This window comes from Mchenga conophoros, linkage group LG13, assembly GCF_057382185.1.
Source record: "Mchenga conophoros isolate Kocher_MC1m ecotype Shallow Benthic linkage group LG13, M_conophoros_male_GT1.1, whole genome shotgun sequence".
NCBI classification, from domain to species: Eukaryota; Metazoa; Chordata; class Actinopteri; order Cichliformes; family Cichlidae; genus Mchenga; species Mchenga conophoros.
The window spans coordinates 14,825,896-14,853,833 of NC_140538.1; the positions used below are offsets into that span (position 1 = coordinate 14,825,896).

A 27,938-nucleotide genomic window follows, 5' to 3' on the forward strand; every position below is an offset into this window, starting at 1 on the left:
CACTGAAACACAGGCTCTAATCACATAAATCAAGCATGGGAAGCAGAACTGAGACATCATTTGCGAAATACTTTCATGTGTGTTGCCAAAATATGTGTGTGTCTGCATGCTAGGTGTGGTGGTGGGGGATGGGGAGAGTGTCTTCTCCCTTGCCAGGGAATAAATAAGCAAATAAATAATAAATACATTTAAAAAAAAGACATTATCTTCTGCTATTGTTAACCTTTATGCTGGATTTATGACTCCACAGATGCGAACTCCTCTAATGCAAAAATGTCTTATTATTATTTAGTTTTGAATGAATCATATACCATCGGCAATCATGGAAGCTTATAACTACTTAAAGGTTTTTGGGGTTTTTTTCTATAAAAGAAGATTTCTTGAACATTTCGTTAAACAAATTAATAGAAATAAAACAGAGCATATTTGTCCATTTATTTCTTTAATGTCAGAGCTTAAGAAAAGATGGTCATCGCTTCAAGATGGAACACTTAGAAATAAAAGCTTTTTCAGCCAGTTGCGTTTTTACTGTAGGAGCCTATCATTTATTCCACTGTGGAAAAATGAAATAACAAGACCTCTGTTAATATCTGCCTAAACTTCAGCAGGCTGCTTGAACAGCTGACACTCGGTTTCAAAGTCGCAGCCTTTGAGCAGATCACTGTAGTGCTCTAAGACATCTCGATAGAGCGGCATGGAAGACCGATTAGTCAAACCGGGGAAAGTTACAGGCTTCTCATTGAGCAGCGGCTGTAGTCTGAGGTCACCTCCCCCGCAGTCAGAGAGCACCAGGACCAAGTTAGCTGCATAGGGCAACATGTGAGTGGTGCGGAATGAGCGATGGGCCTGTGCAGCATAGTTGGTTGATGTCAGCGGTTCGCTGTCCTTGAAGAAGCCCAGAAGGGTAAGCAGAGGAAGAAGGGTGTCTGCATGGCCCACCTGGACTGTCACAGCTTCAGTCACCTGCTGTCCCAACCTGCCGCACAGAGGAGAAAGAAAGTTTAAAATTAGCTACAGTTCCTGCTGTAAATCTGAAGATAAACTGTAAAGAAAACACAAAAGCGGGACTCTGGAGTCCATCCCAATGCCATATAAAATTGTCCTTTGATGAATGGTTTCTAGTTATGTAAACATAATTGTTTCATGTATTTCTTTAATCAAGGGCATCAAAAACCTACAGGTTATTAAAAGTTCACCTACTTATTCTGAGTGGCCGTCTTGTCCATTCGGCTAAACACGTCATGAAATAGGATACAGCTTGCCTTGCTGTTAATATCATGACCATAGCCTCTTTTCCAGAATTCCCTTAGGTCACTTGCATACTCAATAACCTGTTAAACCAGATAAATGCTCAAAATTGAAACAAGATGTTCAACTGTTTAAACCACAAAAGATTCTTCTGGCTTCTCTAACAACCTCATAAACATCTGCACTTAATATATCTGATGGCTATCTCCTACCTTTGCATCGTCCTCGTCAAAGAGCTCACACCAGGGGGACTTCACTGACCTAATTGCAAATTCGTAAGCACACAAGTAAAATGCAGCCTCAGCCACATCTGCAAGATAAATGTTAAGTGGTTCAGTAACACAGGCTGTTCAAACATGGATTCTTCTCTTCCAGAGAGGTGGCATCCTCACAAAATGAACTAGGAAGCGTTTAGAGAGCATCCTTCATCTGACTGCTCAGAATGAAGTTAACACTGAAGCACCTTAGATGTAAGATATATGATATTATAAATAAGGCATTGCTCTGTTAATACAGATAATAAGAGTGCAGATAATACACTCAGTCTGGTTTTGTAGATACAACCGTATGTGATGGAACTGTATGGGACGTTGAGGATGTCTGCGATCTTCTGCTGGACCCTCCTCATCTCTGGCCCTTGCTTGAACTTCTCCACCTCTGTCACAGCTGATGGGTTGTTATCAACTTCCTCCAAAAACCTGGTGCATTTATCAAAAAACCTCATGAGAGCGTCATTCACCGCGTGATCAAACTCCATATCTGCACAGAGGAAAGCAACAGATTATAATGAGCAACAGGTTATGCATAAAGGGGCCATCATAATAATCATGGTCGTACCTTTAATATGCCACAGTTCTGTTAGTCCTGCCTTGAAGGACAGTGTGCTGTTGACACACCTGTGCTTTGAGCTGGTTATGAATTTGATGAATCCACCTCGAAGCTTCTCCTCTGAAATCAGTGAGGGGAACAGCTTTGACAGCCTGACAGCCAGGTGCTTCAGCTCATCCACACCTTTCTGGACGAGTCGTCCGTCCATGTCCTCAGTGTACCACATCCTCCACTGGGTCTGCAATTCGTGCAGCCAGCTCTGTTCTCCTGAGGCATTGTGCAGGATCATGTTATAGAGCTGCTGCATCTCCTTAATATTTTTGGTCGTCGGGTATCTTGTGCCATGTCTTATTATGGCTGTCAGATGAATTTGTTGACATTCATCCAGTGGAGGCTGTAAAATTGACCTGTTTACAGCAAGTATGTCCTCTCTGAGATACGGGTTAACCTCCTCGTACCTCCCTTTCGTGTTGAAATATTTGGCGATTGCTGGTATATTAGCCTCATCTTCGAACGTCACGTAATTAGATAAAAACCCAGAGGTGTAAAAAACATAAAACACTATAAATTTCCAAAGAAAAGTCAGCATGATGCACGTTTGAAGAGAGCAAAAAAATAAAAAAATCAATGTGACGCCATCAGAAATAGGACAGAGCAAAGTCCAGTGCAGTTTATTTACCCTGATTTCCTCAGAACACATGTTCCAATTCCAAGGACTTTCCATTCCCCTTTGACTTCCCGAGTCCCTTCCAGTCATTACTGATGCGTCACTGTTTCTTTGTCTTTCATAATTATAATTCATTAAATACTCCTCCAGTACTTGTCACTAGATATTTTCATTTCAGTTTTGAACAAACAGGAAATGAAAACATATTTAACGTGAAAGGTTGGGCATGTTTGTTGATGTTTTTATGACTTCTTGGTGCCCAGTATGCTTTGCATTATACAAATTAGGGTTAGGTCCTAGGAGATGAATAAAAGACATTCATTAGCTAGAAAGAAAAAGTCACACATTTGTTAATGCAAAGTTCTTTATAAAATTCCTGTTTATGGTCGATCAGGATTTGGATTGATGTCCTGAAGGCTTTGGTATTACTGATACAGTAAGGTCAATTTTAGAAATAATATAATAATATAATTCATAACTTCAGAAATAATCAAAGACTGACATAGAATTGAAAGTAAGCGTGGCTTACTAAGTAGAGTCCAGTCTTCACCAATAGATGGCCTCAGATGAAAATGAGTGGGGTTGGCGTGTTCCTGTACAACATTGCATTTTTCTCTCACTGTAGTTGTCACTGTTGCTGTGTTTAAATGCTCCGACTTAGCTGGTAAATCATAAATTAAACATGTAAACATTCCTATCTTTTGCTAAAAACAAATATGCTGTAGGTTGTCAATTTTGTTGCTTTTTTATGCTTAATGGGAGTCGTGTGCTGCTGAGTCTCATCGTTGGTCACGTTGCTGTATTGGCATGAAGCGTCATTTTTTAAATTGTGCGATTTCCATTGATGCTTGAAGGCAGCACTCGATGACGTCGTGTGGGGAACTCCCTGCTAACCCGCCTACCCTACTGACCAAAAGATACAGACCACCACATTGCGGTACTGAGCAGTACGAGTCGAGAAGAGGTCCGTAAACATTTCACATTTCAACGGTAAGGCAATTTCAATACAGTTATCTAATGTCGAAAACGAACCTAGCTATCGAAAGATACCTCTTTGTTCCATATTTAGTTGTTAAGTTAACACTTTGGCTTCCGAGTCGTGTGGAGATAGGTTAACCTAAGTTAATGTGTTAACTACAAACTGAAAGATAAACCGCTGTATTGCAACAGCTGCTCTTTTGTGCGACCACTTCTTATCTTTTCCATGTATTTCCAAACGTTGCGTTAGCCCACTAAGCGCTCCCTGGCCTTGTGTTGAAACATTTTTATCGACTCTTCTCGACTAAACATGTCCCGTTATCGTTTATCGGGATTCGGCTACACTCCTCTGTGTGGTAATTTTAACCCGTGCTGGTTATTAATGTGCAGTTTTTATTCCTACACACACACACACACACACACACACACACACACACACACACACACACACACACTTGCTTACTGTCCTCCCAGACCCTCGCTTTCAATACAAGAGCCCAAGCTAGCAGGCTAGCTAGCTAAATACTGAAGACGCCAGCTTGTCTATCTATTTTTAGGTGGTCAGACTATAAGCTTTTAAGCCACACTATACAGAGCGGCTGCTAAGGCCTTGGTGTGAATGAAAGCGGTGTTTTTAGCACGCTAAGTCACTTGAGTCAACCATTATTTGGATGCAAAGCTAAATCTCAGGTGTGCCCGTTACAGAGACGGCGGATGAGTGGGTGTATTTTCCACCAATCTCGCTGTACTACTCTTACTCTTTCTGTGTAAATATTAACCGAGAGAAAAAGATGGTCAAACATTTGTTTTAGCCCTGTGCTTCTTGGCTGAATAACAGCCGCATCTGTTTTGCTTCTCTTAAGAAGAAGAAGAAGAGGTGGGACCTGACATAGCACTGTTTCCCACACACTGCAACAGAGAAGCCCACTTCACTTTAAGGAAACAGAAGTGTTTAAATAATTGTAGCTTCTTTGAAGAAACAAAACCGAAATCTGTTTCATTTGCTGTGTATGACCACCGATATCCACACAGGGCACAAGGAAATGCCCTGAAGACTTTCACCAGTCAAAAGAGACAGTGAACGAAGTGAACAGGGAGATGTCTGTGCCAAGAAACTGTTGAGAAAGCAGCTCTTCACTGCGATAAACAGTGTGACTGCAGCCAGTGTCAAGAAGGCAAAATGTTAAATGGGGTTTATTGTTGTCACTGTACTCAGAGCTTTTGCAGAGAACGCCTCATTGCACAAGGGAAGCATGCCACACATTGAACAAGCATTTGACAAGCAAGAAAACAGATTTTTTTCGTTTAGTAAGGGGTAAAAAAATGTGATTCCTCTAGGCACAGCCATGAAAAACAGATTGGACAACAATACCACCATGAATTTCCTTTTTCCTCGAGTACTGGGAAAGAAATGGGGTTTCCATGCTGTCATTGACTATTGTGTGCCCCCCCCTCCAGTTTTTCATTTTAAATTTAGAAATTAAAAATATCTAACACAGACACACAAACGGTCTACTTTTTGTTTGTTTGTTTATCAATGATGTTGGTTACAGGAAGCAATTAAAGTGTATGAGGTGGTGTAAGTATTATTATTTTTGTTAATGATAGCACCATTGTCTAGGTTTTGACATTGACATCATTTTTGAATCTAACTGACAGTAGCACCCTTATGAGTGATGTTTGCATGTGCCGACAAACTGTTAGTGGAAGCTTAGGGAAATTTTTGGGTCTAGCCTCTGCAGAAGAGAGAGAAGCAGACAGCGGCAGGAAATGAGGAGAGACACAGTTATGAACAGAGCAGGATGAGGAAGACGAGTGAGACACAAACTCCAAGACAGGGAAAAGCAGATAAAAGGGGGGAAGAAGCCTGCATGTGCACTCACCACAGAGTTTTAGTAAATAAAGCCTTTTGTGAAAGATACACTGGGCGCGTTAGCAGTGCATACTGCATACTGGTGTAGTGGTTTGGGTGGATTTGTTTTGTTGTAATAGTGATACCCATATAAAAATTACTTCTCCGTTACCTCTGCAGGGCAGACTGAAATAACGCACTCTTGGGCATAAAATTTAACTCTTGAATTATTCCCCATTAATTAAGTTTACATTTATTCTTCATTCATTCATTTGTCAAAAATATACTTGATGTATTTAATGTTAATAATTTTTTTTATATTAATGTAATATGTGGAGTTAGGGTTTGCTGATGTGTTTAAAGTTTTACTAACAGTCCACGTGACTTTGTGCCAACCAGCGATTTCTGATATATCTGTCGAGGTGATGGAGGTCTTGGTTAACAATTAACACAGCTGTGACAGTGTCGGGGAAAAACGAACATTATGGGCATCATAAAAGTGGACCCAGCACCGTACTAGAGTGCTTTAGATTGTCAGGTGTGCTTGATAAGGTGACTAATGTTATCCTGCTATCCTTACCTTTCTCTCTAGAAATGTAGTAATCTATAGTAATATGCTTAACCTCTTTGAGGATTTTGTTCACAAATTTTAAAGTCATTTCAGACCAGGGGGTGGTGTGTGTGGCAGAGTTTTATTTTGTACTGGCATAAACTATATAAGTTGTAAACTTGTCAGGTGCCACAGTCCTTCTGTCAGTGCTTTTGAAGTGGGGTTGAACTGCAACACTAGGATTAAATACCCTTCATTCAGAATAAATAATTGTGAAGGGCCAAGGTGGTTAGTAACACAGTGTGCAGTCATAGCCAAAATTTTGTTTCTCATGCACATTGCTGCTTCATTTTTTATATAGATTATTTTTGAAATGTTTTCATGATATGGTGAGGTTTAAAGTAAGTTTAAAGAATGTTTAGTGGTAAATAAATTATTTCAATGATTTTATGATTTTATGTTGGTGCCACTGGCTAAACATTTGGTCACATGTGTAGTTTTTGAAACAAATGTCTTTTGTTTTACCTAAAAATGGAAAACCGATCAAATTGTAATTGGAAGTCATAGTTCTGGGCCATTAAAAGAGGTGAGTTTAGCGGAAAAAACTATACAATGTCAACATATAAGGTGAAGTAAGTTATCTAACAGAAGTGACCAAAATTGAGCTAACAAACAAGAGAAACACAAACACTGACACATGATGTAATTATGTAATTACAAAAACAAAACATGAAAGTAACTAAATATGTTAATAACTTTCTATGTTGTGTAGCTACTGGGTACATAACACTATTAATAACTTGTGTTCATGTATAATGGCTTTGACTGGAGTACTGTCCAGGATTACTGTCTAGTGATGGGTATTAAGAACCATAAATTCAAACTAGTCTGACACATGGTCCCTCTTAATATTTATGTAACGATTACTGATTCTAAGATGGAAATTTTTTATTCAAATTTCTAAGCACCCGTTAATAATTGTATTGCTGTCTGTTTACATCATGTGCCTTCTGGTCATAGGCTGGAATTTTCAAAATCCTCTTTATTTTTCTTTCTTTTCTTTTTTTTTTTTTTTTTTAAACTCTATATATCTCACTGAATTATTCTAAATTCTTTTTTGGTGGCTACTTCTAAGTTCACCGCCTCTTTCACTTCTTGTGCTTTTGGTGTGCCACAAGGTTCTATTTTGGAGCCTTTATAGTTTCTGATATATATGGTCCTTATGGTCCACATTTGTTATCACTGATACACAGATGACATTTAATTACATATCTCTTTTAAACCTCAAGATGTTTCTAAGTTCTAGATCTTGCATAGGTGCCAAGACTCTATTAAAAATTGGATGGCTCCCAATTTGCTCTGACTCGATAAAGAGAAAACAGAAGTACTTGTTTGTGGCCCTTGTGAGATTTGTGCCTAAAGTAATGGAAACATGAGGTCCCTTTTGCAAAAGTGGCGAAGAGACCTAGAGTTACACTAAGAAACTTTTGACTGAGTTTCAGCTTGGATGTTTGTGTTAAAGAAAGAAAGAACCTCAACAAAAAACAAAACAAAAAAAACCTAACAAAAAACAAAAACAATTTTTAATTTCCTTGTAGTTTAATTTGGGATATAACAGTTGTATTCATTCATAGCCATTTGAAATGTTCCAAAGAATGGCACAACAGCATATAAAAATGTAAAGATAGGCTCTGGTGGGCTTGTTCTATGTTAGGCTAAAAAGAGTTAATGAAAAAGCAGCTAAATGCTATATACTGAATATAAAAAGGTAGTTGCACATAAATAAGGCAACACCAGCAAAATCAGAAAACTGATAAAAGGACCATTTGTTATATTAATAGGTATGGTTCAGCATATTTGGCTGCTTAACTAAAACACCAGCTTCTTTTGAACAGCCTCTCATTTCTAACACTGCTGGGATTAACTAAAATTAAGGTCTATTGTTTGCTGTCATTATCAAAATGACTCAGAACAAGGTTGGCATTGAGTTTCAGCACTCTTTAAAATCTTCCTAATTAGGGCTTGATCCCCACTGTGTGCTCCCTTTGGGTAGCAGTAACTTAGCCTAGTTTAAACTTAGTTCTGTGTAATAGTACCACTTACACTAACTAATTCTGTATTGTAAATTTTTGTTAATATTCAGTTTCTGTTTTTTATTTCATAGGTTTTATAATTTAAAAAATTAGATATTTATTTGATGACTGAAAATAGTTAGCATATTTGTGCTTTAATATGCAATCTTATGTGATAATGCTAGTAGCTAATGCACGTGTTAGTTGACTTTACATTTTATTGATCAACTGCTATTGGTTTAATTAAGCATTTATGGGCCAAGTAAAATGCAGAGCTTCAGTACTGTTTCTGCCATAATTAGAAACACATGAAATTTTACCACCACTCATATGATGCCCCAGTTTCTTGTGTCCTACAACAGCTTTTAGAAATCTAGGCTAGTAGCACGGAAATGTCAGGAAAGAAATTGTGTCAAAATACAAGATGGCATTTTAATAATTCTGCAACAAAAGGGCAGTGCATAAGTAGGAATTTCACTGGAGTTGATGTGTGAGCTTTAAGTTTTTAGTTGATGCAGGGCCATGACAAACACATGTTGGCAAGCATGATGGGTGGGTCTGTTGGTAAGACATTTTAAGCAGATCAAGCTACCACTGAAGGCCTTTTAATGGCTTATATTTTCCTCGCATACATCTGAGCTGGCTATTTTCCTTTTTGGTTTCTTTCAGGTAGCTCCGGTTCCTCTTTGCATCCCATATTAGTTATCGGACTTAGGGCTGCACCTTACCAGCTGCTTGCATCTCGTCACATGTCGTTATAGCCTTGTGGTGCTTTGGTGGAGCTATTATTTTATTATTTTTTTATCAAGTGATGAAACAGATTTCGCAAATTATGTAAGAAAACTGTTCCTGTTAAACATTTAAACAAAGTATTGTCCTCTGTAATAGCTACAATTTTAGGTACTGTATTGGCATAGGCTGACATGCTGGTCTCTCACTCAGACATCAGCTAGTGTCAGTGTTATGCATGTAAATGCATAGTATAACACTTTTCTATTACATAAAAATGTATAAGAATATTATTGCAGATTGTATGATACGGTGCAGCCTGGGGCTGGGCGATATGGCCTAAAATCCATATCGCGGTATAATTTGAAGCACGTGTAGTAACGATATATATCGCGATATATTCTTTTCTTCTGTATAAGGTATTTTCCACACTATAAGGCACACTTAAAGTCCTTTAATTTTCTCAAAAATCGAGAGTGTGCCTTATGTTTGAATTCTGGTTGTGCTTACTGACCTCGAACCGATTTTGGCGTGCAGAAATCTGTTAAAAAATGTTTTAGTACAACTTTGGTAAGCCGCACTGCTTGATAGATTGTCAGAGCATTACGGCTGCCGTAGTGAGGAGCTTCGCTTTGTAATTTGGGTCCAAAACTCCGTCTTCTTCAGGTCCAAAGTCAAACAAACACTGAGAGTTAAAAACGGTCTAAATTCTTTCATCTTTAATAAAATCATCAGCCTTGCTGCTTTACCAGGTGTAACAATTAAGTTTAACATCCAGGCATCCATGAAAACAGAATTTCTTACATTTAACTGAATTAGAAGTTAACAGGAAGTTAGCTCGCTAGTTTCCACCTAAACATGACATACCATGTTGTGACTGAGAGATTTTTTTTAATTCAAACGTACAGCTCTGCTATCACTTAACATAATATGTCAACATAAATGAAAACAGAAAACTAAACAGCAGTGGCGTTTGCAGGGTTACTAAAGTTGGACTACCTGGTATATAATGTTGTCCTACGTGATTGCTAGCGACACAGCTATGTTAGCATAACATTAGCACAGTGAAGCTGGAGGATGAACGCCAACTTTTTTCCCACTCGATAAAAGTTAACGTGAGGGATTCTGGTGGTTAGAGACAAATGCAATCGCATAGCAGGGTGCTATACACGGGCCAAACTTCAGTCAGGAGAACAACTGAGATTATTTATCCACAATACGAGGTTAGTTATTAATATACTGCAACAACATGGAAATAGAACAGCTGCGAGAGAATTCAACATTAATGAATCAGTTACGGAAGTGGTGGAAGCGCAGTTTTTGGCTTTCCCCATATTTCAAAAGTGCTTCATCTCTTTGCTATGACTGTCACCCGGCATAATTTGCAGATGATAATGGTTGTAGCCGCTGCGATGCTTTTGAACAAAACAGGCATAGCTTGATGACATCATCAACATGCGCTATCGCGATATAGTCAAAATCTCTATTATTGGCCAAATTGATATAGTTTCTATCGTATATCATTTATATCGCCCACCACTAGTGCAGCCTTATTGTAGATTTTAGGCTATTTTACAAGGAAAAATGAACCTAGTAATGTACTTGGGGTAGCTGGTATAACAGTGACCAAAGGCAGACCAGTGCTATGACATATGAAACACAAATTGTGTAGACACAAAGCATTGCTAGAAAGTCAAGTAAGAGATGATTTCCCATTCAGTTTACGTCAGTCGTATAATGAGGAAGCAGACTGCAAAAGATACAGTTTGAGCCTACATGGTAATGAGCTTTAAGACTAATCATACCTATACAATTTTGTCTGGTTCATGTTGCCCTAGCTTCCACATGACTAAACCTTTAACATACACTTTTATACCTAATGGATTAAGGAGGTCACATACATAGTTTAAATAAAATAGTACGTTAATATAGATGAGCAAGTAGCTGTTTTCCTTCCATTTGACCTTCCTTGCCATGAGGATATCAAAAGGGCGCACTGATTGCCTCTTCACGTAAAGACTGTTGAGGTTGCAAAGACCCAGAAGACTTGGAGTACAGTAAGTTAATGATCCTTAAAAGTCCAAAGTCCAGGCTAGTTGAGAATCATCATTGTGCTTTGTTGGCATTTAAAGTGTGCTTTAAATGTTTTACGATTTTTCTAAATGACATGAGCTATCAATTTTCTAGTTTCAGTCAGAAAACATTATTGGCAAGTTGGGAATTTTCTGCCCAAGTCTGCTAGGTCATTGCAGCTATGAGACTCGTCTTTGTAGTCAGATTGTTGATAATATGTAGTCAATGCTGGGTAATACACTAATTACTCCCTGTTGACAAGAAGTCTTCTCTGTGCTATCCCAGATATAATTTATGAAGTGTCTACACCACACACAGATGAACAGAGCATCTAGCTAATTTGTGTGATGATCCTCTGGGGCTGTATGGGCCTATCATCTTTATCCATGACCCATAAAGCCACAGGTGGTTTTCTCATTAGAAGACAGAAACTCTCAGTACATTGGTTGTTGTGACATTCAGCTCCCCCAGAGACTTGTGCAAACACCTATCCTATTTTTGCATCCTTGCACTGTCAATTAACAGATTGATATGAGATAACATTGTTTTGTGATAGCAGGATTTTTAAGGTATGAACAGCATATGTTGTAGGTTTCATAACATAAAGTAGTAAAATAATGATATGGAGGTAATATTTCAACAACTTCAATTGAATTCATTCAAGAGTGAATGAGTTTTGCCTTTGGGCCCTTTGGATTTTAAATCCAACATGGGAAGGAGTAGAAACGGCTCATTTTAATGACAGTATCATTCCATGGGCACTTTGTACTATACCTACAGTCATGCAGTTATAACCACAGTTCATAGTCTGGTCATGACAGTTGTCACTGTCACTGCAATATTATGCAAAACTTTCTAGTGGCTGTATCTTGTTCTGCATTTCACGTGGCTTCTGAAGCTGATTGGGTCACTTCAAGATATGATGCTTGCAATTGTGGTTTTTGCATTTATTTTTGGTCGCATTTCAAAGGGATCATGCCCCTCTGCAACACTAAATACACATTCTGTTATTTTAAGAAAGCAACATCAAGCTGTAGGTTAAATGAGAAAGTTGAGTGTGTTCATGGCATAGATATTAAGTATTATTAAGAAGCAACTGTGCAAAAGCAAGGATGTTTACTTTGGTAGCATGTCTATCCTGATATAAAGTGCTAGGACTTTAAAAAACACAGTCGTCTCCCATTTTTATTTTATGTAGCCCGAGGAGATTATTCATTCCTGAGTATTCACCACTAAGGAAGTTTTAAAGTATAGAACCAGTGTGAATGCAAATGGATTTCTTCTCGTGAATCTGACCTTCTCAGTGGCTCTGTTTCTTAGAAATGGGACCATAGTCGAAGGAGTTGGCCTAACCAAATTAACTCATTCCAATGGCTCTCTGAACTACCATGTGATCACAGGAACAAACAGGGTTACATTTTATCAATGTAATATTTCACTGCAGCCACGTTAGCCCGGCTATGTAAATATTGTCCTTTCATTGTCTATGGGGGTGTTTGTTTGCGTGCTGTAAAGGGATACAGATGAGAGCGTCTTGTTCATTCATTGTTAGTGGGCTCCAAAGGTACAAAAAAAAAATTGTAATCGGATAGAAGTCTTTCAAAATCTCAACAAAGAAAAGGCCAACACCCTTAGATCACAGAACAGGAAGAAGATAAACGATTCATTCCTTTTTAAAAGCAGTTGTGTGGAAATATCATATTTGTTTACTTCCATTGACATAAAATGTTTTGTATTTACATTTACACAAAATTGTAATTGTATCACATGCAGACAGAGGTTAAAGGCAACACAAGCTTTTCACAAGTGAGATTTATTGGTGCAAAGTGGCGAAGTGATCTGCTGGCAGTTTTTCCTCATACTCTTAATAAATCAGTACTTATTCTGAGCTGTGAATATCAGAAAGTGTGTGCATTTCACCACTTACACTGGTGCACAAGTGGCACGGAGGGTGTAAAAAAAAAAAAAAAAAAAGTGTTAGGCTGCATACAGTGCTGTATCTACTGTAGCTCAGAAAGTTTATAGAGAATAGAAGTTATTACTGCGACGTGGCTGTGTGAATCTATGTCAGGTTAGTGAGATTTAAATAATTAAATCTCACTTTGGCAAGAGTTTAAAAAGAAGTTAAAATCTGGAATTGGTGCAACTCTTTGTTTTATTACTTGCCTGCAGTAGCAGGCAACATCCATGAGGGTCTTCTGTCCAAGAGTGTTGCTTGTATGCAAGCATGTGACAAAAGAGTAACTTCATTATTTCTAAATGTGCTTGGTATGGAGATTGGATTGATCACTGCCTAACAACAAAAGTAACTGTGTACCTTCCTCAAGACAAGTCATGTGGCATGCAAAGTCTATAGCCTACAGTTAAATAATTTTCTGATCGAATTATTAGACATCTACTAATGTGTGTATGGATGTAGCTGACGTAGTTAGAAAACTCTAATGCTGTATTTCATTTTATTTTACTTTAAATCTTGTGCATAGAATATAATTAGGACCTTTTTTTTTTTTTTTACTGTGGCTTCTCTTCAACTGCAATAGCTTAGCTGTGTCTCAATGAGAAATAGCTAAATATGTAGCTTAAAAAAGGATTGTAACTTATGTTAGGGGGCAACTAACAGTTTTCATTAGCAGTTAATCTACCATAGTTTAAAAGTAAAGAGCCAAATTGAATAACCCTGGGCGCTGTGAATAAGAGACACTTGTACATCAAAAGCTGAAATCCATTAATTTTTTCCCCTCCACATAATTGGAGTTGAAACACAGAGTGGTTACTTTTATGTTAGTGCTATAATAAAAAAACAGAACTGCAATTTCACCACATTTGATTAATCAGAAATGAAGCACAAATAATTTTAATAACACTAACATTAGTTGCCCTTTTAAAGCAAAGTGATATGCTTGGCTAACTTCAAATAATTTGCACCTACAAAACCTGTGCAGAGTTGTTCTCAAAATAGCTGCGCAGCTGTTGATCTTTTTATATACTTCCACGCTTGTTGCTGCTAGGTACCTTGGCCCCCTGAATTGTTTTACATGGTTTGGAGACATTCCACTCTTCTTGTCATTGGTTAACTGGCCCCCCCAAAAAGGAAAAAAATTTAAATGCTCTGCAAAAAACATATCTACATGTTCCAGCTTGAGTGATCCACAGATAAACCAGCACAGGTGGGTCCGGTTTACTTGTGTCTGTGCACATTTATTTGTGGTAACATCTGTAGTGTGCATCTGTATTCGCAGCCCAAAATATGCAAGTCTGTACTTCTCCTAATTTCACAAAGCTGATTAATCATGCTGGGAAGTTTCAGCTCTCACAAGAGGCAGCCGTTTGTTTATAAATAAATGTGCAGCAAAATTCATAAAATCAGATAAAATATAAACACAATGTGTTTGCGTCCATTCATGCAAACATAAATTTTGCAACACGTAAGAAGGAGTAGTTAAACGCATCACACAGCTGACACTTTAAGCTCAAATTCATTTCAAGCATTTAAAAAGCGTGTATCTAGTGTTGGCCCAACAGAAAGTCATCAGTGTGTCTACCCTGTCAAGTACAGGAATGAATGTCGAGCAGAGCAACTGTGTTTTCAGAAAAGCTTTTTTTGAATTACTGATCTGAATCGACTCTCCGTTCATAGTCTTGATGTAAATGAGTCTCTTGGTCCCACTTTTGGCTCACCAACCAGACTATGGATGGTGGGTTTATGTTTGTCTGGTGATATATTGTTGCTCATGGGTGGTACTGTACTTGTGTTAAAACTATCCTTGTTAGAATAATTCTACTTTTTGTGTGCAACAGAGCTTACATGTGAAAATATGAGGAAATGGTGACATGATCTGCTTCTCCAAAATGCTTCTTTTACAATGATGGTTGCTTCCTTTGTTCTTTATTTCTTTCCATCACACCATGTGATGTATTTGTAGCTGTTAAACAACAATTAATTATTAATTTTATAGTTGAAAAGCATGCCCACATGCTTTTGGCCAGCAAGCCTTAGTTTTACGTGTAATGCTGAATTCCAAGTACTAGGCTCATTTGGTTTTAATGGCTGTGTTCCATTTTGGAAAATACCTGGTAGATAGTCGCTTCAGTTATTTACTGGCAGGATTAGAATGGCTTGTATCAAATATAGAAAATAGTGATGTTTATTCACCATTTTAATACCTGATAATCCGTGCCAGATGGGGAATAGAAAAGCTGACAATATTAGTCCTCGGCTAAAAATTGGACTACTTTCAGACAGTCTCTTCTGAAAAGGCATCATAGTGTTTCACAGCGGAAAACAATAAGTGACAGCGATAGTTGGTTGAAGAACGGAAGAAGGGCTACAGTGAGAAGTTTAAACCCCCATCTTCTTTTTCATCTTTGCACAACTGGCCACATTGTGAAATGCATGTGGAAGTCATCACTTGTGTTGGTGTGGGTTACTGAAGTGATTCAGCCATGCATCAAAGACTTTTAATGAATCAACTGGGTAGCTGCCTAAACCAATAATGGGTGAATAATCTTCATGAAGAATGCATACTTAATATTAAAATGAGACTTACAAACTTGTAACAGCTCATGTGAGTACTGTCCACATCGCTCAAGAAGTTAAATTTGCACAGTTAAGAAAGAACATCAGTTAAGAAAGAACATCAATGGCACAGAGTAAAAACCTCTTAAAACACAGAGTAAAAACACCTCGTCTATGTCTACACAGTTGATTATCTACAGTTTATCTTTTAAGACATCTGCTTGCTTAACTTGTCACATCATAGGATGTGGACTTTGCACTGCTTTATGTGTACGACTAAAGATGCATATACATACATACATACATACATACATACATACACATCTTTGTTGCATTTCAAAATTCACAATAATATGAGGTTGAGGGTTTTGCTTGTTTGCTTGCAATCCTTAGTGTAATTTCTGTTGTGTGTGGAGCGCGCACACACACACGCACACACACACACACACACACACACACACACACACACACACACACACACACACACACACACACACACACACCTTATGCTAGCAGAGAATCCTTAAGTTATAGGGTCACATAACCGTTACAGCCAATGAAAAAGTACCGCACCATACCTAAGTACCAAAATAACTAAACAAAAATATTGTTGAAAGGTGGTATCTTTCAAATTCAAATATAATATTTGTCCATGCAAATACACTCACTGGCCACTTCGTAGGGTCCACCTTGCCAGTAACAAGTTGGACTGTCTTTTGGTTTAAGAACTGCTTTAATTCTTTGTGCCATAGATTCCACATTTGTTGCGAGCATCCATGATGCAAATCTTTCTTTTCATCCCATCCCAAAGTTGCTCTACTGGATTGAGATCTGGTACCATGCCATGTTCACAAAACCAGTTTGACACTAGAAAAAGTTGCATTTCCTGCGAAAATGCTGTGTGAATGCCTTGTAGTGGAATCTGCTGAAAAAAGCAGAAGTAAAACTATGTGCTGAAAGGAGGTGAATAAACTGAAAATTCTGCAGAAAGAAGCAGAAATTTGTACTGACAATAGGTGAAAAAGTTCAACTGTCTCATGAAAAGAAAAGTTGCCCTGAGCAGGGTTTGAACCCGGGCCTCCTGGCCTTAAGGCGGCTACTCATCTCACTGAACCAAACTGGCGTACAGGAAACCAAAAAGTGATTGAGAAACTGACAATTCTGCTGAAATGAGCAAAGGATGCTTTGTGCTGATAAGGGGTGAAAAGGATGAAAATTCTGCTGAAAATAGGTTAATCAGCAGAACTTCTGCATAAAACAGGTATAAAAAAAAAAAGCAGAAGGTTGTACTGAATAGAGGTGAATCAGCAGAGTTTCTGCTGAAAACAGCTGGAAAAGCTGGGATTTGTGCTGAAAAGGGGTGAAAAAAATGAAAATTCTTCTGAAAAGGGATGAAGCTGAAATTTGTGTTGAAAAGGGTTAAAAAAAAAAGTTTTGTTAACTGAAAAAAACGTTGCCATAAGCGGGATTTGAACCCTGCCCTCCCGGTCTGGGAACAGCTGCTCATCTCACTGAGCTAAAACACACCTCAGCCTGGCAAGCAAAAATAAGTGACCACATTGATAACGTGTTCCATTCATTTCAATGGGCAAAAATAATTGCATTAAAAATTTAATATCTCAAAAAGTATAGAGGTTATAAGCCGGCATAAGCAGAAGGAGCAGAATTGTTTAAAGTTTGAACGGCAAAAATCGGTTAAAAACTGTGGGACTAGTTAAGGTGCAAAAAACGTACGGAAGCAACAACAATAAAGAAAGGATAAAGAATAAAGAGAAACAGGCATTCACACAATTATTTGAACTTTGTTGACATGGCACATTATGGTGCTGGGAGCAACCATCAGAAGATGTGATCATAATGGGATGGACATTATCATCAGCAGTACTCAGTAAGGCTGTGGCATTTACACATGCTCAAAGTGTGATAATAAAATTCCCACACAATTACTGGCAACCCAGACTGATGATAGAAGGCAGGACAGATCCATGTTTTCATGTTGCATATAACAAATTCTGACCTTACCATCCATATGTCACAGCACCAAGAGCCATGCCCCGTTCCAAGTCATCTAAATCATCTTTCGTCCTCATTCTGGTACTGTGAACCTTAGATTATCTTAACAGTGTCTACATGCCTGAATACATGACGCTACTGCCATGTGACTCACTGATTAGATATTTGCTTTAAAGGGTAGATAAACAGGTGTACCTAATAATGTGGCATGGCATTCCATTGTACAGGTTACTTTATTAGTTTGAGAATTAGTTTGTTGTTTCCCTTTGCTTGTGTGAGATTATTTGCAAGTAAGCTGATTCATAGACCGAAGGTCGTTCGCACCCAGCTGACTCAGTGACAGCTAATCTCTGATCTGTCTTGCTTGTGAACTGTTAACACATTGTTGTAAATGCTGCTCTGCTTTGCTCCCAGCATGCTATGTCTTCATACACAGCTGGGATGTCACGTAGCTGGTCCGTGGGGGTACCATTAGCATTGTCTTTATTTATTAATTTTTTTTACACTTCTTTTAGTAGTGTTTTGTATTCGTTGGAATTATTGAGTGATTAGGTCAAATTATTTCCCTGACATCAGCGAGAATAAATCTGATGCCAGTTGTTACTGCTTCTGTAGACAACCAAGCTTACAGCCTTTTTATTTGGCCCTGTTTTGCTGGCCTAAATGAAGAGGCCTCTGAGCAGATTGGAGGTGAGATGAGGTACTGATGTGCAGCTTGTTGTCCTGCCAACTGGTCAGTCTGCCAGTGTATTTAGCTGCTGCTGGCCTAGGCTGACCTGGCTGTATGAGGGCATGACTGCTGGCTGACTGCCCTCCTGACAGGGGTGGGGCTGACTTGGCGCTCAGCTCTGACCTTCATTCTGATTTATGAGTTCCTCTTCTCAGCCTGGTTCCCTCCCATCCTCCTGCTCTGTTGACCCATCCATGTGGTAGAGCAGAATTTGTCTCCAGATGTACATCTCTCTCCCAGAATCACAAGCAGGGCCTCCCTGTGTCAGCCGCCTACACCGCGGTGTATAAACAAACTAATGAAATGCAGCAGATACGTGAGTTCATCTTCTAGCTGGTGTAAAGATTTTGATGTTACTATGCACACTACAAAAAGAAAACTTAAGTTGAAGGTAAAAGGCACGATTTACTTGCAGAATGTTATTTTCTCAGAGAATATGAACTTTTGTGATTTTTTTTTTTTTTTTTTTTTTTTGATTGATAATATTGTGAAACAACCTGAATTACTTGGTCAGCTAGCTTGACAGTCTACTCCAGCAAACTGTAGAAATTAGGATTTATCTGTGTTTGGCCCTGTCTCCTCTGCTTATTCCATGAGCGATGAATCCCTGCCTCACACTGTAGATGTTTTCTTTTCTCCTTCCATCTATCCATCACTTTCTCTTTCTTTGCATTTACCTCAGATATGTGAGCCTTTGTCAAATAGTAGTGATTTTGAACCAGAAACCCCCTTTTATGTTGCAACTCAAAAGAGGCACTCCATGACATGTTTTGTGTGTATTTTCACACCCTCTCAGCAGATAAGACTTATAATGTGCTCATGTTTGCATGGGAGGTCTCCCATCAACATCTATTTGAATCTGAAACCCTAACTCTGAATTAAATCTTTGGTGGTTTGATCTGTGGTTTGCAACATGCTGCTCTATTAAACGGAATGCACACACAGGCTTGCAGGTCTGGTCAGGCATCCGGTACAGGCCACACCCAGCAGCAGCCTAAGCCGGATGTCTGCATGCAAATTGACTTAGTGCCGTTTACTAGCATTATGAATCATGTTTTAATTTCTCTTAGGGTGGAGTATGTGGAAATGGATATATATGTCACCACTGCAGTCTGATTCACAGCATTTTATTTTTCACAGGGGTGAAGTGTATGGAAAAAGCTTGGTGAAGGAAGCTGCTGTGACTCACATCTGTTCATCTGTTGGTCCTAACCCTAAGAGATCTTGCTTCCTTCTTTTTCTTCATCACAATAAGAGGAGGCTTGGGCTCCCTCTAGGTGCAAAACTCACCATGTGCCAAAACTGGAGAGGATGTACCACTATCCTTTAAACAGCCAAATCTCTTTTAACCCTTAACCTCTAGTCTGGGGACCATCCTAATCCTCCACATTGCCCGCTGGCCAAAATGAGGAAGGTGGTGGCATGGACAGCAGAGGATGTTTCCCAGTGGTTGAGCAAAGCGGGAATGCCGGAGTACATAGATGCCCTCCAGCAGATGAATGGCCCTGCTTTACTCAGGCTCACAGAAGCAGATTTCCAAAAGCCTCCTCTCTCACTGGTGTCGTCTGATTGTGGGCAGCAGCTGTTGGAGCGACTGGAGACACTAAAGCTAGAGACACACATGGAGGCTCATAAAAACGGCCACGCAAATGGGCACGTTGGTGGAATATCCAACGGAAGTAGTAAGTCCCACAGAAATGGCACATTGAAGGAATTCCAGGACATGATTCAAATTCCTATCCCTACAATGGAGGCTACACCATTCCCTGCTGAGTGGGGGAAGACGGGCATAGCATTCCTCTATGCGGTGGTGTGCTTTGTCACCACCACTGTTGTCATCTCGGTTGTCCACGAGAGAGTCCCGACAAAGGAGCACACTCCACCACTGCCCGATAAGTTCTTCGACTGGTTTGATAGGATAGAGTGGGCTTTCTCCATCTGTGAGATAAACGGCATGCTCCTGGTGGCACTCTGGCTCATACAGTGGATACTTCTCAAGCACAGGTACAGTCACCGTCTCAGTTAGGTGTAAACTTTTAGCTTGTCAAAGCTAAAATTTCATTTAAATGGAAATATATTATTCTTTTATTTACTTTCTTTCTCTTCCCTCTTCTTTTTTTCTCCAGGTCAATAATAGGCAGAAGGTTCTTTTTCATTGTGGGCACACTCTACATGTACCGGTGTATTACAATGTACATCACTACTTTGCCTGTTCCTGGGATGCACTTTAAATGTGCTCCAAAGGTATGAGCATGAATAGTTTGTTTCTTAACTGATTTTGGAACAAATGTTGTCTCCACTGATTGTATTTGTGCATCTATTTTTGCCATGGGAGAGTCAAGTAGTTGCTCAACTTTCTTTGGGTTCCTATTTTGCAAATGCTAGGAAAGCATTTTCATATCTCCTTATTGGAAGCCTTTGTATCAAGAATGAGAAACAAAAAGCCCAAGGGCCAGAATTGGCTGACTGGTCGAAAAAACAATGTCAGGTAATAAATTTGTAGTTAAAGTTCTTTGACACAGCCAAAAAAGGGGACTTTCACTTACCTGTACCACTTGTATGGAAGCCCGTTTCCGCCACTAAAAAAACAAACAAACAAACAAATATCCATAACACGAAATTTCAACTTATTAACTCGAAATTTCAAGTTACTTTTCTCAAAATTTCGAGTTAATCTACGTGAATGAGGTCACTTTCTTGTTACCTGGAAGCATATGGCGCAGAGTAACGCGCACTCAAAACCGGATTGCAAACATTTGGCGCTTTCACGAGTACGTTTGCTGATAGTAACGCCATGTGATTCAGCTAATAACACAAGGATTTCATCATTTTTGAAGCCACGCTGAAATTACTCAGCAATCTGTGCATTCATGACTGGATGTAATACCAGTAGCTTAGCTGTAGCATTTGTACCTGAAGGCTTCAGCTTCCGGGTAACAAGGAAATGACGTCATTCACGTAGATTACTGATTGGCAGTCCTTACTCGAAATTTCGAGTTACTTTTCTCAAAATGTCAAGTAAATAAGTTGAAATTTCGAGTTAATAAGTCAAAATTTCGAGAAAATAACTCGAAATTTTGAGTTATGGATCTTTTTTTTTCTTTTTCTTTTCTTAGTGGTGGAAACGGGCTTCCATTGAGATCAAAGTTGGCTGGATTGGGCCCAAGAGTTTGACATCCCTAAATCAAGGCTTTCTGTGGGGATAATATCTTCTTTTACCTAGCTTAAAATATTATTTTAGGATCATGCTACTAAAGTTTAGGTCATGTAGCCTACCTTGCTCATGTTGACATATTTGGGGGAAATGTAAGATTGATGGCAGATAAGCCACACAGCCTTTCTGCCCCGATAGTGTCGTACACCGTTGCTTTTTGCTGTTATGTAAAAATACCACACCACTTCCTCCGGTGGTGCAGCAAAGCCTGAGGAAGTTGGTCTTCAAATAACAAAGATGTGTTTGTTATTTGACTCTGTATGTTAAAAGAAAATATAAAATCCACATAATATTATGGATATTAACAGATACTACAGCATTACAGTTCTTTTTTTCATGGTTCAAACATCTCAAAGGGATTCATCATGTATTGTTACTTTAAACTTTGCTAATTAAACTATAGTCATGTGAGAAAACCTTTCACAGAATTCCTGTGGAGAACGTAAGCAACCTTGCAGGTTCACTAGCTTGCAGAACCACTTTTAGCAGTAATGACTTGTTTTGTATTCGACTTTATCGGTCTCTCATATCAATGTAATACTAATAATAATGGATTGCATTTATATAGCGCTTTTCGAGACCCTCAAATCGCTTTACAATTCCACTATTTATTCACTCTCACATTCACACACTGGTGGAGGCAAGCTACAGTTGTAGCCACAGCTGCCCTGGGGCAGACTGACAGAAGCGAGGCTGCCATATCGAGCCATCGGCCCCTCTGGCCCAACACCAGTAGGCAGTAGGTGAAGTGTCTTGCCCAAGGACATAACGACCGACCGACAATGTGGGAATATATTGTGTCACTCGTCTTTACAGCATTGCTTTTACTGGAGTTTGTGGACATAAGTTTATGCACAGCTGTTTTAATGGCTGGCCACAGCATTTCTATTAGGTTGATGTCTAGACTTTAGATCCTGCAATGACCCAGTTAGATTCTTTTCCCTTTCAGCCTCTCTGTTATAGATTTGCTGCTGTGCTTGGGTTCATTGTCTTGACCTAATTTAGGTCAAACTGTCAGACAGATGTCTTCACACCTGACATTAGAGCACTTAAACGTAGGCTACGTCCGCACTAATGCGTTTTTGTTTGAAAACGCATCGTTTTCTCTCCGTTTTGGCCTCCCGTCCACACTGAGACGGCATTTTCCTCAAGGAAAAACACAGCGTTTTGAAAACGCTCTCGAAAACGCATACATTTCAAAACAGAGCTGTCCCGTCACAGAGTGGACACTGGAAAACGCAGACTTTCTAAAACGATGACACATTTTAGCCATGTGATGCAGTCATGTGACCAATTAAACAAAGATAGCAGAGGGCATTATACAGCAGTTGTTTTGATTGCTCTCAATTTTGACAGCCCTTAAAAAGATTAATATCAGTTTGTACATGCTCCAGATAGCTTTTCTTCAAATTCTTTAATTCTCACTTGCTTTTGCGCATGCGCAGGACTGGAACGTAAGCGTTTTGGCCCGTTTCAATGTGGACGCTCAACTCTGTGAAAACGAGCGTTTTCAGACCTATCCGGGCTAGTGTGGACGTAGCCAGAGTCAGCTCAATGATTGCAAGGTGTGCAGGTCCTGTTGCTGCAAAATGAGTCTAAATCAAGGCCCCTACACTACTTTGCTTGACACTTGGTGTGAGGTGTTGGTCTTGACATGCTGTGTTTGGTTTTTACCAAACATCTCCACTGCGGTCTTATTTCTCAAGTCCTGTGGTTTGTTCAGATGCATCATTTTAGAGACGAGAGGCTTTCTTCTAAAAATCAAAACAAAAAAAACCCACACCTGAATGCGCCAGACCAGCAAACTGCATACATCTCTGCTTTTATAGGAATTGTCAGTTGCTGATGATTTATTAATCAGATGTATTTGATTAGCAGAACCTGGCTGCTACTACCCTTCTTAATTCCTGTGGAAGCAGTAAGGCTGTACTTACAGTTTCACTGGACTGCATAGGTTCCTGTGAAAACTCCTTTTTCCACACTGTATATTTTGCTTCCAATATAGTCGTTTTTATGAGCGTATGGTTGCAAAAGCTTTCACTTGTAACCAGGTATTTTGCAATTGTCATATCTTCAGTATGGTTTACCTATATCTAAATAATATAATTGTCATAAAATAATGGAATTTGGGAATTCAAAGGAAAGCTAAAAAGCAACGACAAACTTTTACATTTTTGCTTTTTATAAGTTATGTGCACACACTTGCCGATGGCGTCTTACTTTAGAGGTGAATTAATGAACGACTGTGTTTCTTTCAGCTGCTTGGGAACTGGGAGGCACAGATGAGGAGAGTAATGAAAATGATTGCCGGTGGGGGACTATCCATCACAGGTGCTCACACTATGTGTGGAGATTACCTGTATAGTGGCCACACTGTCATGCTGACACTAACGTACCTCTTCATCAAAGAGTGTAAGTTTAACTTTGTCTATGTTGCAGTTTAATTAAGAATATATTGTAATATTTTACTTCTAGGGTCAGTTCCCTTTCTCAAAGTCAAGCTTTCTGTTTAAATCTGATGATTTTGACAGTCCCATAAACCATTTAAAAATGTGTGGGGTTTCCCCCCCCCCCCCCCCGATTTTCTCTGCTACTAAAATTAGCATTAAGATGGACTTATATTATATATCTTCGATTTACCAACTAGCCTTTCGGTTTTAGTGCCTTTGGCATCACATTGATATTTCACACTCGAGTAGATACTGTGACACAACAGCACAAGCAAATGTGGACCCTGTGTAAAAGTGAAGAGGAAGTGTTTCCGTCTTGACATTTTTTTTGTTGTTGTCATCTTAGTGTCAGTTTGTTTATTTGTAGTTTGGTTACATAACAACAGTTTCTGTTGCTCAGCAGGCGTTAACCATTATCTAACCACCCCCCACCCCCATTCCCCCCACCCCCACCAACCTTGTTTACTGCTAACCCAGAATGCGGATGAAATGCTGTAGCTTTTTTAACTGCTTTATCATATTGTGGCAATGTTTTTGATTAAATCCTGGTTTTCATTCGCCTGTGATACATGGCACTGCAGTGCTGGTTGATACAGTGGTGACATCTAGTGGTGAAAAGAAGAAAAGCTTTAAGTAGTGCTGTAGGGTCACACTGACACATCAGTACCAGCTGATACAGGAGTTGGAATTCATAGGAGGAGAAAACAATTTTTTGGTATATGGTTTGTTCTTTCTGGTGTTTTGAACTTATTTTTCCCCCTCTCTTTTTGGTAGATTCTCCAAAGCGATTCTGGTGGTATCACTGGCTTTGCTGGACTCTGAGTGCAGTGGGAATAGTCTGCATCCTTCTTGCCCATGACCACTACACTGTGGATGTGGTTGTGGCCTACTTTATCACTACACGTCTCTTCTGGTGGTACCATACTATGGCGAACCAACAGGTGATTGTACCATTTATGTTTGTCTGCTAGATTTATATTTTTTATTTTTTTGGACAAAGATAATGTCATCAAAGTAAAGATGCCTAATCTTGCTATAAAACACAAAATTAGCAAAATCCTCTTTTGCAATAAAGAGTTGAGCAATGAAACATACCAAAGGTCCCTCTAGGTTCCTATCTATATCATATATTATAATGTCGTCATGTTGCCTAGCAACCACATACTAGTGGGCTAAAATCATGTGTAGCATAGACATGTACTAGAATTCAAATGTGCTGTTTTGGAGTGAATAAAGCTGAATAGAGCCTGTGCTTTAGTACGTAAGTTGTATAGTGTATGTGAGTTATAGGTACCAATACAAGGTCTTAACCTGCCACAATAGGAATTGTGGCTCAGTTGTGATCTCTCCTTTTTGTTGTTGTTGTTGTGTTTCAGTCGCTGAAAGAGACATCACAGAGTAACCCATTCTCACGGGTGTGGTGGTATAGACTGTTCCAGTACTTTGAAGAGAACGTGAACGGCCCGGTCCCCCGGAACTACCAGCTGCCATTGTCGTGGCGAGCGTTGCACTGGAACCACAGCGTGAAGTACAGCAGACTGGACATCCAGTGACCCCTATCATGTTAAAGCAGGCGAGGACTGTGACTTCCATAAGTGCTGTTTTTAACCAAGGAAGATGGCACTGTCCAATGTAGCGCTGTCCTTTCACCTCTAGTAACACCCTTGTCCATATGGGTAGCACTGTGACCCACTTAGTATTTTCTTGTTCCTCTCTTCGTTCTTTTCTGACAGTGTTTGTCAACACAGAGCACTAATTTATTTGTTTTTGTTTCCATTTCAAAGGTAACATACATTTCTGCTTTTATAGTACATCTATAAAGCATTTAAACACTTTTTTTTAAAAACTCAACTTGTTTGTCAAAACGACACACACAAGTTTTCTTTCCCTATCAGCACAAAAGAATAGTCGATGTTGTCATATTCTCAAATTTTTAGTGCAAATGGGTCAATCAGAGGTTTATGTAAGAACCAAAATGCCATAAGTATGTTTTCCCTTTTTTTTTTTTTTAATAGCAGCTTAATTTTTGTAAACTATCCTTGCTGAAACGAGTCAAAGGTGCAAAAATAATTTTTCTAAACATTTCAGACTTTATTTTTCAAAAACAAATGATGTCCAGAGAAGATTTTTAGATTTTTATCTTTTTCAAGATGGATAACTGAGAGCATAAGAATCCAGTGTGGTATAATATGTTTCCAGTGCCTTCTTTTGCTTGATTGTAAGTACTATATGTAATGTGTCTGTCTGCAGCGGTACCTTCCTCGTACCGTGGCGTGGTCACAGTCTCGTTCCCATGAATGTATAAAACAACTACGCCAGCCTTGCCAGAAGATTGGTCTTCCCAAAATTAAGTGCAGAGACAGGACGTATCCAGTTTGGTTGTCAGTGCTCTTTGATGTCAGTTTGTGCTTAGCTGGTTAACTCTGTTCTACCAGAAACAATGACTGTTAATTGTATTTTGTTCATGTCTAAAGCGTTTCCTTTTCACCATGGTTTAACCGCCACCGGCTATGTTCAAAGCCCAACCACTGATGCTCAGTTGCATGCTACACCACATCTGCTAGTTTTACTTTGCAACAGTATCTGGAAAAATCACTCCCTAATTGGAAGTTGCATATGAAATGTCTCTGAGGTGCTGAGTTGAGTTATTCTGGGTCTGTACACGTCTTGTGCATCAATGCAGAATCTCTTCCTCAGGAGATAATGAGCCCCTCTCTTGTTCCCCACACGGAGGTCTTTGTTTGAAATCAGAATTAACCTCATTAGAGTATTGTCGCGTAACCTTTTTGGTGATGAAACGTAGAGGGAAATGTTCAGCGTGACACTTGTGTCGAGCTGAGGAAATGTCAACAAAAAAGAAACTTGAATCAAAGTTTCTGACCATGTTTGGAATGAATTTACCGACTTCGTACATGTGCTAAATCAGGCTGCTATCCAACAGTTTGAGAAGAGTAAGTGCAACACCCAAACAATCCTCTTTCTCGAAGTCACAAACAATGAGACTTGTTTGTGGTTTGTGAGGAACAAACTGAACCATGATGCACAGAGCTGGTGACATTTTTGGCCATAAGCGTGCAAGAATTAACTTCCATGAATGTGAAAATGCGTCCTTATTGATCGAAATAATTAGATTTTTGTTTTGTTTTTTGTTGGGTTTTTTTTTTTTTGTAACTGACTGAATTGTAGAGTATTACACAAAAGTTCATATATAGGGAATCATTAACCTTGCTACATGAATCTGTAACTTCAAATTAAGCTCAGTAGCGCTGCACTAATTTAGTTGCAATATCGGACAAGCCCAAATAAAGCGTGCAACTGGTGTGATTATATTCTTTAAACTTTCAAATGAAGGCAGTAAGAACATACCATTATTTTCAAATCGATCTCATGAGCCTAGTAGCGTTTAATCCCAATAAGAGAGCCTTGATGTTTGAGACAGATTACAGCACTAGCTTCACCTCCTTCTCGTAGCATTGTCCAATCATTTCACTTTTCTAAAGAATCATCAGCTCAGTTTCAAAGAGCACAGCAGCTCCCTTGCATACAGCCATATTCTTGATTTTGGCTTATGCTTGGTCAAGACACAGTTCTCTTTGAGGGCTTGGATAAGAATAAAGGTTGGGTTTAATGTTTGTCAGTTAGTTTGCCAATCAAGTCATTATTTCTTTTTGTTGTTGTCTTGTCCCTCTTTAAATGTCACACTCACACTTTTTTCCTTTTTGTTTGAGTGTTCATACCAGATATTTGTAAGATATTATAAATGAATCTACTTGGGATGTTTTTGAATAAAACATTTTACTATAATGTATTTGACTTGTTTGTGCCTTTTCTTTAAAATTGACTCCCCCCCCTCTTTCTGTGAAATTGTTGAACCTGAACATGACGTCATGGCAGATCTAACTAACATCCAGCAGATGGACACATTGAGCTGGATAAATAAGAGCAGTGTAAGGAGGCCTGGCTTCTGTCAGAAGATGGTTTCACTTCCAGTATACAGCTAATTTGTGCAATACTCTAC

General features: G+C 39.1%; 2 protein-coding genes across 2 annotated transcripts; one reads left to right on the forward strand and one right to left on the reverse strand.

The window, feature by feature from the left end:
• Positions 1 to 425: 425 nt before the first annotated feature.
• On the reverse strand, positions 426 to 2,938 carry LOC146560992 (multiple inositol polyphosphate phosphatase 1-like). The gene is made up of 5 exons (XM_085296657.1): positions 2,086 to 2,938; positions 1,813 to 2,007; positions 1,461 to 1,558; positions 1,201 to 1,331; positions 426 to 976 (listed from the first exon to the last, which is right to left on the reverse strand). Exons 1-5 carry the CDS (start codon positions 2,876 to 2,878, stop codon positions 595 to 597), a joined length of 1,599 nt encoding a protein of 532 aa, XP_085152783.1. The 5' UTR covers positions 2,879 to 2,938; the 3' UTR covers positions 426 to 594.
• A 681-nt stretch (positions 2,939 to 3,619) lies between these two features.
• Positions 3,620 to 27,728, forward strand: LOC146560993 (phosphatidylcholine:ceramide cholinephosphotransferase 1-like). The gene is made up of 6 exons (XM_085296658.1): positions 3,620 to 3,733; positions 19,397 to 20,260; positions 20,383 to 20,500; positions 23,729 to 23,882; positions 24,695 to 24,861; positions 25,297 to 27,728. Exons 2-6 carry the CDS (start codon positions 19,662 to 19,664, stop codon positions 25,471 to 25,473), a joined length of 1,215 nt encoding a protein of 404 aa, XP_085152784.1. The 5' UTR covers positions 3,620 to 3,733; positions 19,397 to 19,661; the 3' UTR covers positions 25,474 to 27,728.
• Positions 27,729 to 27,938: the final 210 nt, after the last annotated feature.

What these genes read in the sequence shown, in the direction of transcription:
- LOC146560992 (XM_085296657.1), bottom strand. Translation starts at nt 2,878, where the DNA reads ATGAATTATAATTATGAAAGACAAAGAAACAGTGACGCATCAGTAATG. An exon ending in ATACAGTTCCATCACATACG is followed by an intron (nt 1,559 to 1,812) that starts GTTGTATCTACA and finishes TTTATCTTGCAG; the next exon opens with ATGTGGCTGAGGCTGCATTT. An exon ending in TTGACGAGGACGATGCAAAG is followed by an intron (nt 1,332 to 1,460) that starts GTAGGAGATAGC and finishes CTGGTTTAACAG; the next exon opens with GTTATTGAGTATGCAAGTGA.
- LOC146560993 (XM_085296658.1), top strand. Translation starts at nt 19,662, where the DNA reads ATGAGGAAGGTGGTGGCATGGACAGCAGAGGATGTTTCCCAGTGGTTG. An exon ending in ACTTTAAATGTGCTCCAAAG is followed by an intron (nt 20,501 to 23,728) that starts GTATGAGCATGA and finishes TGTTTCTTTCAG; the next exon opens with CTGCTTGGGAACTGGGAGGC. An exon ending in ATACTATGGCGAACCAACAG is followed by an intron (nt 24,862 to 25,296) that starts GTGATTGTACCA and finishes GTTGTGTTTCAG; the next exon opens with TCGCTGAAAGAGACATCACA.